Below are 14,813 nucleotides of genomic sequence, written 5' to 3' on the forward strand. Positions count from 1 at the left end.
TTATGTTATTTTAAAATAAAACTGATTTATGGAAAAGTTTTTGAAGAATTAATTTTCAAAATAAAAAATCCAACTATTTTTTTCAAAATATTATTTATGCAACTAAGAGGAAATTTAGTTTTTAAAATTCAATGCTCTTATTTGTTTTTAAACAAAAGTAGAAAACTGGATGCAAAAATGTAGTGTCGTTTTCGAGAAATAAAAAAAAACTTGTTTTGAACGTGCAGAACCTTAAAACTTGCAAAAAAAAAACATTTTAAAGAGCATATTTAAAGTTTTTAGCAATTTTATAGCTTCCCAAGCAATACAAAATTTTGCGATTATATACAAGTAAGTGTCCTTTCGACTTAAATACATTTTTGGATAGGTATCAAAAAAGAAGCAAATTCTTCACTGAAAACCTGTTTCTTAGTGAATACAAAATTGACCCATAAAAGTTAAAACTCTCTCGATAGATTTGTTGTGTAGATATTAAACTATTGTACCTACCTATTTTATAGGTAAAGGTTAGTACTCCATCAATTGCATACATTTTTGAATCGACAGAAAAAAACCTCATCTCTCATTGGAATATTTTGAAACTTCAAAAAATACATGCAGCAAATATTTTTGAAAACCACACTTATTTTCCGTTGACATTCGCAAATATTCGTATCTATTTCATGAAATCCGATAAATATTTCAAACAAAAGCAAAAACTCTCTATATAGCAATAAAAAAAAACGAGAGAACAAAATAAATGATTTCAAAAAAATATGCAAATGACGGTAAAATTAATTAACCCAAGAATTGCATGTGCAACCCAGCCAGCGGTCTCTACGAAGCTACCGAAGCATGAAATTCGATAACTTGGGAGTTGACTGCAGCAGAAGCGCCTATGACAGCGACCAACATGAGACGATGAAAATGAAATGAAAACGGTTTTTTATTTCTTTCTGCGCCTCTGTATGCTTGTGTTCTATCGCCACTGACTACATTGACTATAGTGAGTTAGTGACTATGGTGTGTCATTAAAATTGTTGCGGTATTATGTTATGCCTAGCGGTAGGCAAATACATGAACTTCAACGTCAAATCTCGCAGCAGCAGCAGCAGCGCCGCCAACGGCAGCGTAACTTTGTGTTGTGTTGTCTCGTGTCAATTTGATGAGGTTTTCAATTGCGCACAGTTGAATTGCATGATGTAGATAGAAGTTGATGACCACAAACGACACAACCACTAACTTTGGTTTGAGTTAAACAAAACAAAAAAAAAAGAAAATCACAGAAAAATAAAATCATTTCACTGTGTATGTTGATTGATTGGAAATCAGGTTCTACCACATAAATGTTTTGACAGATGCGGGTAGGTACTTCTGCATAGTACCTAACTTATATGTCAAAATCAGCGGGTTAACGATGCAAATTGGATTTTGTTGTTTATTTTTTTTTTCATTTCATTTTGTTTGTGGGTAGGTTTTATGGTTTTGATTTGAGTCGTGCCAAATTCAAGTTCGGGGAATGAAAGTGACATTACATAAGATTACTCATGCTGTGCTTCAAAAATATTTGACTGGGACAGACTGACTGTGCGGTGTATTAAACTTAAGTTTAGCATAGCTGAAGGCATTTTTTTTTTTTGAATTTAATCATATAGTATAAGTACGGTGGCCATATTTCTGGAAGCGAAACCCGGGACAGATAAAAAATTCGTTGGATCGTTTTGAAAATATTGATTTTTCAATAAAAAATTAATTTTTATTAAATGAGTTTTCATAATTGTTTAATTATTTTGATATCAAGATTTCCTAAACGATTTTATGGGAGCGTTTTTGTTGAAATCATTTAAGTCGAAATCAGAAATAAAAAAATGGTTTTATAATAATGTCTGTTAATAACTTCTAAGAAAATATTATTTTAACCAAAATCGGGAGAGCTTTTTTTAACATTTTAATTTTATTTTAAATGATTTTGAAATTGTATGATTTTTAACACAACTTTTAACATTTCCTTAAAAGTTTTGAAACTAATCTGGGTTCTTTACTCTTCCATATGTTGTTCTTTATTCGAAAACATTTAACCTGGTGTAGCAACCTGACAAACAGACGCTGGAACTAAATAATTGACGAACACTTAAAAAAAACTAATACCTAGTCTAGAGGCGAAACGAAAATTTTCGTACAAAACCAGCACAACGAAATCGCAAACGAAAATTTTGCTTTTCGTTGCACAATACGCAGCTTAGGTAACGAAATTCTTATCTGTGCTGGAATATATGGAGATTTTTCAATCGTTTGTCACTCCCATTTATTTGTCCAGGCAATTTTTCTTGCAGCAAAAGTTTTTTGACTTTGGAGACTTAGAAAAATTTTCGTTTTGCTTCAGCAGCGTATTTAATTTTAATTTCCAGCCACTGTTTTCTTTTTTCCGTACAAAGTATTTAAAATATTGAATACAAAAATCAGAGAATGTTCAAATACGGGACAATCACGGGACATTTTACAAAATACGGGACACTTATACGTCCCGGGTTTCTTAAATAAAAACCCGGGTCAAGCTGTAGAAATACGGGACAGTCCCGGGTAAACCGGGACGGATGGTCACCGTAAGTATAAGTCAATTAAGTAAAGTTGGTAGAGTTGAGGTGTGGATTCGAGATTTTTTCTATTATACCTTATACGCTACATTCCTCAACTGGACAGTTTTATAAATTAGGTAGATACTTATTTAAAATAACCCACATACACTATTAAATAAATTAATTGAAATATATACGAGTAAGACCTTGAATTTTTTAATTCAACTTGCATTTTGCATAGTTGAAAGTATACAACGTTGAGAAGGGAAAAACCCATACCCTTACACTAAAATATCAGTCCTCAATTAGATCTTCCCTTCCTGTCCGTTATTATTAACTTCGCTAAAACCAGTTAATTTTTTCATTCATAATTTTGAAAGTGCTTAACACAAAAACTGTGTTCTGCCTGATTCAGAATATTGCGGATAAAATTGATACCCAGTTTTCGATGTTTGGCCAAATAATTTCTTTCTTTTCACACATTCTTCTATATCCTGTCAAAAATAACACTGTTCAACAAGGTTTTTGACAAAAGAACAAAAATATAGGGTAGAGTTGCCTATTTTCGGCCGTCTCCAGTTTCCGGCCACCTTTCGGAAAATCGTCATAACTAGGGATTTCATAGGGTTTATTCCAAAATTTTGCTCTTATGCTGTTCTCTTATTTGTTAGAACAGCATACGAGCAAAATTTTGGAATAAACCCTATGAAATCCCTAGTTATAACGAATTTCCCAAAGGTGGCCGGAAACTGGAGACGGTCGAAAATAGGCAATTCTACCCTACTTTTCTATAGGTTTTTGATGTGCTGAACCCGAATCTGAAGTCAGAAAATTTGTATTGGCCTCCGTTTTTGAAATATTACCGTTAGAAAATGCAAAAAACGTCATTTTGGCTGTTTTCAAGGCTATATTTTTATGTGGGGTAATTCTTTATGAATAAATTTGTAACGGTGGGTGCCTTTAAGGCCTAGTTGTATTTTTCTAAAAAATGTTTAAATCTTTCCGATATCTCTTTTACTGCCCGAGATATTTTAAATTTAAGTAACGGTCTTTGACTCAGAAACAGCACTGGCCAACAAAATTAAACTTTTTTTTGCCACGAGAACTAAAATATATGTACCTTTCTAGAGGTTTTTGGGTTGCTGAACTCGAATCCGCAAGCAAAATAAATTTTATAACGCTTATATTTCAAGAACGAAGGCTAATAGAATTTTTCTGATTGCGGATTCGAGTTCAGCAACCTAAAAACCTTTAGAAATTTATATTTTAGTTCTAGTGGCAAAAATTCTGTGACTTAAACTTTAGATTAATTTTAGTTTCCCTTTGGCTTATTAACTGAAACTTAAGACATCTCGAGCAATAAAAAATATGTCTGAAAAATTTAAACAGTTTTTTAAAGAAGAATATCTGTTCTTATAATACCCTTTACAAATTTGTTTATAATGAATTACCCCACATAAGAATAGAACCTCGAAAACAGAGAAAATGACGTTTTTTTAGCATATTATAACGGTAATATTTCAAAAACGGAGGCCAATCAAATTTTTCTGACTTCAGATTCTAGTTCAGCATATCAAAAACCTCTTGAAAAGTTGACCATTTTGTTGACCAGTGTAATCCATTACCCAAAACAAATCGTAAAATTACCGAATGGCTTACAATTTAAATAACTAAGAAAAAAACTCGTCTCGCAATAGGTGTTGTAAATCAGGCATTCATTCGACAATTTAATGAAGGTTCTAAGACCCTAAAAATATGTAGGAAAAAATGGGTCGTCTCCCAACACGTTAAATAACTTAACCCTGTCCATGCTGTCAAGTGCGAACACAATATTGTTTTAATGAGTATTTTTGAAAATTTTGTATCTCTTTGTGAATTGCTATGAGGTTTTAATTAGAACATTCTAATATACATTTTGTAAAGAATTCACATATTTACAAAGCCAAATATTGTATTGTAAATATTGTATGAAAATTTAATGCAATTTTTAGATAAATATTGAAACTAAATCAAGTCCTTTTGAACATAAATTGGCGCTTCTAAATTTTCCTTTGCATCGTCTATATTCCTCTCGCCACGTATTCCTCTCGCCACGTATTCCTCTCGCCACGTATTCCTCTTTTCACGAAAACTTTCTTATTATTTAATTCAATCTTCCCAATCTGAGCATTGTTTTTGGCAGCCCCGTCAAAATAAAATACTTCACCACTTGAAAGAAGTTAATAGCTTGAAATTCAAAAATTACGGCATATGCTGTCATTGATTTAAGCTGTTTTAACGAATGTTACCAGTAAGCAACTGATACTTGTTCTGTATTTAAAGTAGCACGAAAACATCAAGAAAAATATTCATCGAAACTTCTGTCAAATTCAAAACAAAAATTAAATTCAAATGAAAAAAAGAAAACGAAAAACAAATTGTGAAATAATTTCAAAAACAAAAAATATTAAAACAAAAAAAAAAAGCAATCATCAACAAAATTGTTGGTTTTTTGCTCAAGAATAATGGGCCTGAGGCGCTAAATTGAGTAAGATAATTGTGTTGAAACTTCGTAAATTAAATCTTTGTTAATTAGTTCGCAGTATTGTTGTTGTATTGAATGTTTCGACTTGTGGCAGCAACATAGAAGCCTATAAAATATCAATTCAGAAAATTAATGATTAAAGTGTTACAACAGAAGACTGTTATTTAAAATATGGTTACTAATCCAGCGAATTGTGTTAAACTATGATAAACATCTTTCCTGATTCAATAGAATGTACATATGTGGAAAAGTTCCAAATGGTATGGTCATCCCATATACTTCTGATGTTCCAACAAGATCAATAAGTCCTTGCAATCATATAATTGCTCATCAGTTGATGACCAACCTTCTTCAAACATTTCCTCGGACTTCAGAATGACTCAAAGCATACAAACCCAAAAACAACTGAGAAAAACAATCAAATCAGCTGTCACAGAAAACTTCGTTGGCAATTTACAATACGCAGATAAATTTAACTGAAGTGAAAAGACACAGGTAATGCGGGAATTTTATGTAGTTTGGAACCGGTGCGGGGTATTGAATATAAATTTCATTCTGTAATACCTCATATTTCCGTTTATATCCATCCCTTCACTTTGTGCTCCCGTGTACTTCTACAATCCGTGAAAATCTTTATCCTTTTCTTCTTTTCTATTGTTTCACCTCAACGTTTAAACAAATGCATTAAAAAAAAGTTTTCAAAACATTCGCTCTAAGTATTTAAGAGCCTTAGAAAACCTCAAACAAAGATATTTTATTAATAAGAATAGGCTAGATTTAATTTCTTCTTCCTTTACTTAGCAACTACAGTGATGAAGGTTGACAACAAAACTTTCAATAAACTCAAGCCCTTGCCTGCGCTTGCATTTAGTATTAGAATTCAAACATTGCCCCGACAACCAAATGCGTCTCGTTGCTTTTTCTCCCACCATAAATAACCGTATCCTTTTTCGGTCTATCCTTTTATACTGTGTTTTTGTGGAGCGGGTAGCATCTGCCACCGCGAACTACCTATCTCTAGGTACATAGCCCCATACAGTAGAGCATACGCGAAGCAACATCTCATCCAATAAACGCGATCATAACTCACGTAATAATCTTGAATAAATGTTATTGTGGTTTCGGTTGCCGTGGAAAAGGAATTTCAAGTATCCTTTTAGTCCTGCTGCAAAAGCACCAAAGGGGGATGCAAAAAGGGGAAAAAGTCGTCTCTATAATCCCCAAAAGTGTTTTGGAATCCTAGACCACCGCCGCCGCCACATCATTCCTCAAGATGAAACGTTGTTGCTTAGAAACTAACACTCTTTGCCTTGTGTCTTCAAAGTTTTTTTTTCTTCACTTCTTTTCTTTATTTTTTTGTTTTGTATATTATTACTTGAGACATGATTCAAGTTGTATAAGGAGCATGGAGCAACTATACAACCCTTCTCCACAGGGAGTAAGGAATAAGGATATTCCATTTCTTTATATATTCTGGTCCCTTTGGAACCATTTTAGATGGGTACTTTAAAGTGCAGTCAAAGCTGAACATCAATTTCATTATTATTAACAACCCAAAGAAAAAAAAAAAATGAAAAATGAAAAAGAAAGAAAGTTTGCAATTTGGTTATTTATTTCTTCATTTGAATTCGGATTGTTTCTTTTTTTTTTACGTTTTTTAGAATTGAATACGTTTGTCTGAAAAAAGCAGCTAGTGACCTGACAAATGAGAAAAGTTAAATTAAATTTAAAATTTTGATAGCATTCAAAATAAAATGAAAACAAGGTACAAAGAAGACAGTCTCAAGACTTTAGTTTCGCATAAGCAATGATTCCCCAAAATGTACAGTTCTTCAGAATTGTCAAAATCTAACTGCAGAATGAATACGATGTACTTTTGAGAAATGTTTGAATAATATCAAAAAATGTCTGCCCTTGGAATTGCTTCTTACTTAAATTAAGTCTAAGTGGTCCAGTGTCTTCTTCTGCAGTAAACTCTTTAGATAACTTTGCTATCCACTGCCGGGAACCATCCAAGCATTATTAATTACCCCTATCATATTAAAACCGCTTTTAAATCATTTTAAACCAAACTGCATCAACATTACATCATGATGTATAATTATTGCCACATATCCGTTTTACTGAATAAAGAACACCTATACCCTCCATTAAAACACTTTTCCGGTGGTAAGAAAATACATGTTGCCTTAGCCTAATTTAAGTCTAAACTAATTACCATTATTCCTCCCAAATGTAAGATGCAAGACATAAACCTCCTCGAGACATCGTTGTTTAACCTCGTTTAGCTACAAATTTGAAAGAAACAAAATACGCGTTTTGTGTGTTCGAAGACTTAGGTATAGGTAGTTGTTGTAAGCTACTGCACCTGGGAATGCTAACAGCTTCATGCTAAACAAAAAATAAGAAAAATAACACTTTTGTAGGTGGTTCTGTGTGCCACCCACTTTCCTTAATCCTAAAGCAATTAATACAGTGATGTGCAAACAAAATTGTTCATACCAAATTTGTTTAAGAATGAGATTGAGATTGAGAGATGAGCCAAAAGAGCCAAAACAAATTTTCAAACTTAGACAAGACTCTTATAAGGCTACAAATAAATTGGATTCATATGTACAAAGTTCAAAATGAATTGCAAAAAATGCTTATCCAATTCGAGATATTATTATGGGCCAAAATCATGGAGGTGGAAAATTCATTTGTAAAAAGCGTACCTACATCAATTAACCGTCATTCCATGAACGTTTGTTTCGAAATAAATAAAGATTAAAATTTTATATAAAAGATGCCACTACAATATAAAATTAAAAATTCATATTTTCTTTTACACCGTGAGATGAAAATAAAAAAAAAACTACGGCCAAAACGTCTTTTAGGAACGTCTTTTCCGGAATAGTCTTAGGACTCTGACTAAATAATTTAGGATTAAGGACATTATTCTAATTGTTTTTAGGATTTTTAATGAGAATCTTATCCAAGTGTGGCTAGAATTTCAATTTTTATAAAACAAAAATAAATAAAAATCCCTTATGGCATTTATTTTATATAAATTGGTCCTTGGCTATATTGCATCATTGAAACTGATATCAAAGAGAACAGTAATGCATTGCCAAGTTCGCTATTAACTTTGGCGATAATTTTAATGTTTTTTTTTTTTATTGTATCCCAGGTAGAGCACTTCTGATGACACTGGTTGACAACAAAAAATAAGTTGGGGCAACAACTTTTTATGTGATTATAATTGACTTAAGTTTTCTGCATTCAAACCAGATTTATTCAACCACGTCCAATTTTTCTAGCTATAAATTCCCAAAAACTATTTTTCCGTAATGTGTTGCTTTTTTTTAATTCAGAAGTCGTAAATTGGATTTTTTCTCAAAAAACCATTCATTATTTTATATTAGGTACCTACTACTTAAATTTTGAGATATCATAAATTTCTTTTTCCAATATCTTTGAGTGAAATTTTGACATAAAAATCCTTCAGAAAAGTATGATTTCGTGCAAGCTCTATTTTGTTGGTGACCAGTGTTATCGTAGAATTTTAGAAGTTTTTTTTTTGCACTCAGTGGTATAAGCATTTATGGAAGCCATTAAAAATCCTTAAATTCCAAGTTTGAAGCTTATCCCTAGAGGTATTCGGGTTGTAACTCAAGAGATTTTTTAGCATTTTCTAAAAAATAAAAAAAACGTACAAATTCAGGCGTACACAACACTAGTTATTAACCAGACTTTCTAGATTTGAAAAGATCAAAATAAGGTTGGTCGGAGAGTAAAGGTGTGTAGGCAACAATAATACTGCTTTAAACATTTTATGTCTTAAGAGGCTTCCATAAAAGATACAGGTCTATCGTTTGTAAAATTAAGAAGTCGGGCCTAAAACGTTTAAAATTTTAAGCTAAGTATTCCTCACTCTGCGACTCACAAAAATTTAAATCATTTAGAAAAGGGTGAAAAGGGTAATGCCAAGAGACCTTCAATCTATTAAATATTTTAATCGTTACAGCATTGCATTTAAAGTTAAATGTTTGAGTTACATCGTTTGTGCTAAAACTTAAAAAAAAACTCGTGAGGTTCACTGTGGTGTATGAGTAACATTTTTTCTTTTTGAATAATATTGCAAAAAAATAAGTCAACTTAAAAATGGGCTGAACATTTTTTTTTCACGGGTAAAACTCGTGTTTGCTCTCCAAGAAATTTTTCGGTTAAATTTAAAAAAGGCCATAAATTCAATAACTATTACATTATTTGATAAAAAAAATCTTGAACACCTCTGTTGACTTCATATTCACAACTCTTTAACACTTACCAAACCTTTTGCTAGCTTACAAAAAAGCTTTGCAGTTAAACATCAACTCAGCAGCTGTCAGTTAAAGGAGGAGAACTCCCTTAATTAATATTGGAAAGCAATTAACACTTAAAACAGAAAAATTAAAAAATAAAACTGGAGTCATCAACAAATTAATCCAAGCCCTGCGGATAATCTGCGTTTCAGGTCTAGAAGTTTCCACCTGTTTTACTTATTTATTGCTAATCCTAATGTTGATTGGAATGGCGAAATTACCAGCATTTGAGTCGGTCGTTCATATAACTTGTTGCTAAACTCTGGGAAATTGTAAAATTTTATTGAGTCGTTAGTTTTTGCTTTGCCAAGCTCTGATCTTGATTCGCACACCGACCGCGTCGCCATTGGAAAATTATGATTACTCTCGATCTCGAACTGAGGAGTGAAAATCGTGCCTGCGCCCCAGCTGGAGACCCATCAGCAATCGTGACTCTGTCACTGTGACATTAGATGACAGAATCTTGTTTCAATGCACTTTATGTGTATGTGTACTCTTTTCAATGGAGTCAACATAGGTTCATTGTATAGTTGCATGTATGACTCTGATTGTTGGACCCAAATAGACAGGGACTTCATGGCCCCCGACGCGACGCGACGGACTGACTCCCAGTGGTTGGTCATGATTCAGTGCTTCGGCAACAAAATGTGTGCGATAATGCTAATGCTAATCTTTTGTACAAGTAGTATAATAATAGCAAAACGTGGTGGAACATGTAATTTGTTTCGTTTGGTTGTCCGCCACCCGATGCTCCCGCTCCGAAATCAGTTTTAGTGCGACGGAATACTTTTTTATGGAAAAAGTGTATTGGGTGGAAGAGTTCTGCGGAACTGCAAACAGACAGAAACACTTGTTTAACAATGAACTCTGCAGAGAACGATGCCGCAGCCACAATCGACGTCAAATGTGATAGTCCAATGCGGCTTTATCGCTGAAACTAAAAGCTTAGCTGGGCATTGTTGACGGTAGTCATCCTGAGAATCATGATAAAACGAGATAGTTGGAAGAGTATTGTTGCATAGTGGGTTCATATTCATCTGTTATCAGACGGAATTTAAAAAAATGTGTAAATTTGCAACAGTAACTCTCTGACTATTGAAACTATTTGAAATTACACTTCCACCTTTGCCTTTTGTGTTTGTCATTTAAAGATTTTATTTTATTTTTTTCTTTGAAGAAGGAAAAAGTATTGAAAGAGCCTTTGTAAGGCTTGAATGTCCACCATGTTGCTGATGTTGACAGACAATAATGAAGTTTTGTTCTTCTATCCAATTTTAAATCTTTAGTTTTTCAGGGACCCCTGCCTATAATAAAATTGTTACCAGATAAAATATGATAGGTGATTTTTTACATTTAGCTTGAAGATTGATCTTATCCTTTGACAGACAAAACTGTTTAAACTATTTTTATCATTTTTCTGATTTTTTGTTTTCTCTTTTTTTTTTGCAGCTCCTCAGCTCACTGGCCACCGACTTGGATATAATGCTTAATGACCTTCGGTCATCCCCAAGTTCTCGCCTCCTGTCACCAGCATCACGTTCGCCAAACTCATCTTCGCCAGCCACAGTAGGCGGTGGCGGAGGTGGTGGTGGTGTTGGCAGTGATAGCACTGCCAGTTCCGCATACCTCCGAAGCAATCAGTCTGTACAAATAATTCCATCGCAAACGGTGTCGACGACAACAACTGTGGTAACAAGAGTGGCGTCTCCTGTGCCAGAACACCGCTATCACCATTACTACTATCAGCACCAGCAGCAGCAGCAATATTCAACTCACAATTTGCAGCAGCAGTCTCATCGTCTCAATCAAGACTTCTACTACCATCGATTCCAGAACTCAAACCATCATCATCGTTCAAATGGATTGCGGTCAGGTAATGCACATGCAACAGCAGCACAATCATCCTCCTGCCAAAACACTAGCCGAACAGCATTCCAATCAATAGTGACTACCATTGCCACCGCAGCAACCACAGCGGGCTCCAGCTCTAGCTCAAGCAGCTGCTGTCCCAGCTCCCACCAACATCAGACATCAGCAGGAGCAACATCAACAGCGACAACGACGACAACACTACTGGGGTGAGTCTTATGTGTGTCCTTTGTGTAATATTTATGTCTCAGATATATGTATGTTCTTTTTCCTCTCACAAAACCTATACCCACATTCTGACCGTGACCATCGTACAGCTACCTGTGCTGTCGACCCCTTTTGAATCTTTTATATGAGCAACCAGCAATGTTTGTGGTCAGCAATTACTTTTAAGCGAGCTAAGGATGAACCTGAACGAACATCCTTAAACTTCAACTTTTATGGTATTTCTATTGGTTTGAGGCGTGTGCCATTTTATATGTAGTAATGGCGGGTAGGTGAATAAATGGACATGGACTGGACAATGAACATTTTAATTTCGATTCTTGTGCATTATTGATAGCGAATCGACCATATGATAGTTTTTGTCCTTGTTTTATTTTTGAGTAGATAAAAATGCTCTTATAGGGTCCAGCGAGAAAAAAAAAACATGTTAAATCGAGAAGGATAGGTACATACAATACATTTTTTTGTTTGAATTTATTCTTTTGAATTAAGAGTATGAAAGACTTTTTAGAAGAAGTTCAAGTCTGCTTAAATATTCACTTGAGAAAATATGAGGTATAAGCCTAACCCTTGTCATTGCATTTTCTTTAATTCGTTATTTCTTGAATATTTCAAAAAATCCATTTAATTTAATAAGAAAATCAGTTTATTTTTTGTGATGATATTTTATTTAAAGGGGATTTTCTATATAAAATAATTTTAAGGCACCTAAATACAATACGTTTGCTGATTGAATTTACTTAAATCACTTTTGTCGTTTCTTTTTCAGACTCCTGAAAGGTAAATTAAACCGTAGATATTTCGATACAAATGAAAGTGATCATTAAGTTTCAGATATGTTACTTTTATGGCAACATTTCGTCAGTTTTCTTCTTAAGAAGACTATACAAAATGAGGCTTTTTATTATACGACAATTAAGTTTAATTTTTGTATTTTTGCTGAAAGATTTTGGGGGCAAATTCATAGTCAGTTTTAGACCCCAGTTTATCTTAGACTAAGATAAATGTTATTTGAATAAGATAAACTCCAGTCTTTCTTAGAAGTGGCTTAGACAGTGTCTATGAATTGAATAAGGCCCTTTATGTTTCTTAGCCTAAGCCTAAAATATAAAATAATACTACTTTACAAAAAATCAATAAATTTTAAGTTTTTGTTGCATCACTTTCAAAAACTTTCCATCTGGCAAAAAAAAAAAAGGAAAAAATTAAGTTTTAAGAACAGATTATCAAATTAATTTTAAATTATTTAATAGTATAACTTTAGAGACATCAACTTTAGAGACATCAAACGGTCATTGGACTTCGAAATAGCCAAAACGTTTCCATGTAGCTTTTTTTGGAAGGTTGACAACGATTCAGTTTCTACCTTGCTCTGTTCATCTAACTAATTTCAATGCCAAAAACTTCCGTTAATTCAATATCCCTTTTTTTACAGCCTTTATTTAAAAACCTTCCCAAAACTCGATTTAAGAACAAAATTGCATTTCCTGACACTTAAATGTCAAAACAATTAAAACCTGCCAACCTTATCGCTTAAAATGCCAACCACACCCGTCTAAAAAAAAAGTGACTTATGCCACCACAACTACAACTTAAATCCATAAAAAAATGTGTCAAATAAATTAAGAAACCGTTAAATTAACTTTTTTCACTTGCTAGCTTACGCAATGATCCTTCAAAAAGCAATTTGTTTGCAGAGATAACGCTCAATAAAAACAAAAAAAAAATAAAACGTAGACAAGATCACATCAAGCCTCTAGCCATTCAAGTAAAGTAATGTCTTTCCAACAAAAAACCAGTGCTTTCTAGATTATTTAAAAAAAAAAAGGTCAAACAGCCAAACAAATCTCATCTATCTGCGTATCTTTGCCGCACGAATTCGTAAATCACCACTTACACAGCTACGTACAACTAAGTGCCATAACATTTTTTTTTGTTTTTGCTACCAAGTCAAGTGTTATTTCGGGCACACGTCAAAAACACTTGTCAATTACTTCTCGCCCGCTGCTTCTCTGCCAACTCTCCACCCTCACTGCTAGCCAATTAAATTCAAATGAAAACAATTATATGATCCGTGACTGAGCTTAAATCAAATCTGCTTAATAATCGCACATCGAATAGTTGTCAAAAAAAAAAAAAAACAAAAAAAAAAGCGAAAGTGCGCGGTGCTGTAGCTGGAACGAATCATAAGCTGCCCGCGTATAAACCAATTCCAGACCAGGTCGCGCATACTTTGATTGTATCTTGTATCCACGACGACTGCGAGAACTTTACATGGTAATGCTCTAAGTGTTCAAGCTTGTCTCCGACCAGCATACTGGCGGAAAATATAGACATGTACGTCGAGCTCAGACGCGACGGTTGAGCGGGCAGTGTGCGGTAGTTTGGTCGAAACCGCGTCGCTAACGTCGGACGGCCGCGACGACCGGCGACTACTGTCGGCTACTACCTCTATAACGAATGCCAATCTGTCAATTAGTGTCAAATGTGGTAGAAATTTGTTTTCCCCACAGGTAATAGTGGAGTGAGTAACTTAACAGGTATACGAGCATATACTACACCACATAGTAAGTTGTGGCGGCACGGCGACATACTATGTCCGCGACACTACGAGGAACTCACAGCTTATAGGCTCGCTTACAACATATACATTGATAGAGGTCTTCAAAGTGGCGCATGCAACATTTTCGATTACACCTATGGAATCCGATCTTTTTGATTGTTGACTTATGCAAATTAGAGTTTATGAGAAGCTTGTTTTCAACGGTGTTGATCGGTTGTAATTTTAAATTGTTTTTGAGTTTTTATAGATATTATAGGTCGTGTTTTTTTGGTTTGGTATCTCTTGAGAAAGGCAAAGGATTATGTGAAATGATCGAGAGATAAACACATACCAATGAGAAATTTTATTGAATGGGCTTTAAGTCTGTTTTTTTTGTTTTTGCTTTTAATTTAATTGATAGGTCGGATATGAGTAGATATACCGTTGTAGTAAGTGTATCACTTTACGAGATTTGACTACATTACTTCTAGCTGCAATCAAAGAGATATTTTACAATTATTTGAAGTCGAAATGATAGTGAAACAAGAGATTAGAGGCGAGGCCGTTTAATGTATAGCATTAAGGAATTCCATAAATTATTTTTGGTATTTTTTTGGTGAAAAAATGAGGAAATTACACAATGTGTTATCATAAGACCGAAATCTCACTTTTGGACCAGTTATTTTTAACATACCGAAGTGAGATAAGTTTTCATCCCAATTTTTGAAAAGACGTACATGCACTTCTTATAAAAA

At 33.8% G+C, this 14,813-nt stretch overlaps 1 protein-coding gene across 3 annotated transcripts in view; it reads left to right on the forward strand.

Moving 5' to 3' along the window:
- LOC129918052 (uncharacterized) overlaps nt 1-14,813 on the forward strand; it is a 196,267-nt gene that overhangs the window by 100,951 nt on the left and 80,503 nt on the right. For all 3 annotated transcript variants that reach the window (XM_055998379.1, XM_055998381.1, XM_055998380.1), the window contains exon 4: nt 10,872-11,500. In XM_055998379.1, coding sequence (XP_055854354.1) covers nt 10,872-11,500 — 629 coding nt within the window. The remainder of the gene's footprint in view (nt 1-10,871; nt 11,501-14,813) is intronic.

The sequence above is a fragment of the Episyrphus balteatus genome, chromosome 4 (assembly GCF_945859705.1).
Source record: "Episyrphus balteatus chromosome 4, idEpiBalt1.1, whole genome shotgun sequence".
Lineage (NCBI taxonomy): Eukaryota > Metazoa > Arthropoda > Insecta > Diptera > Syrphidae > Episyrphus > Episyrphus balteatus.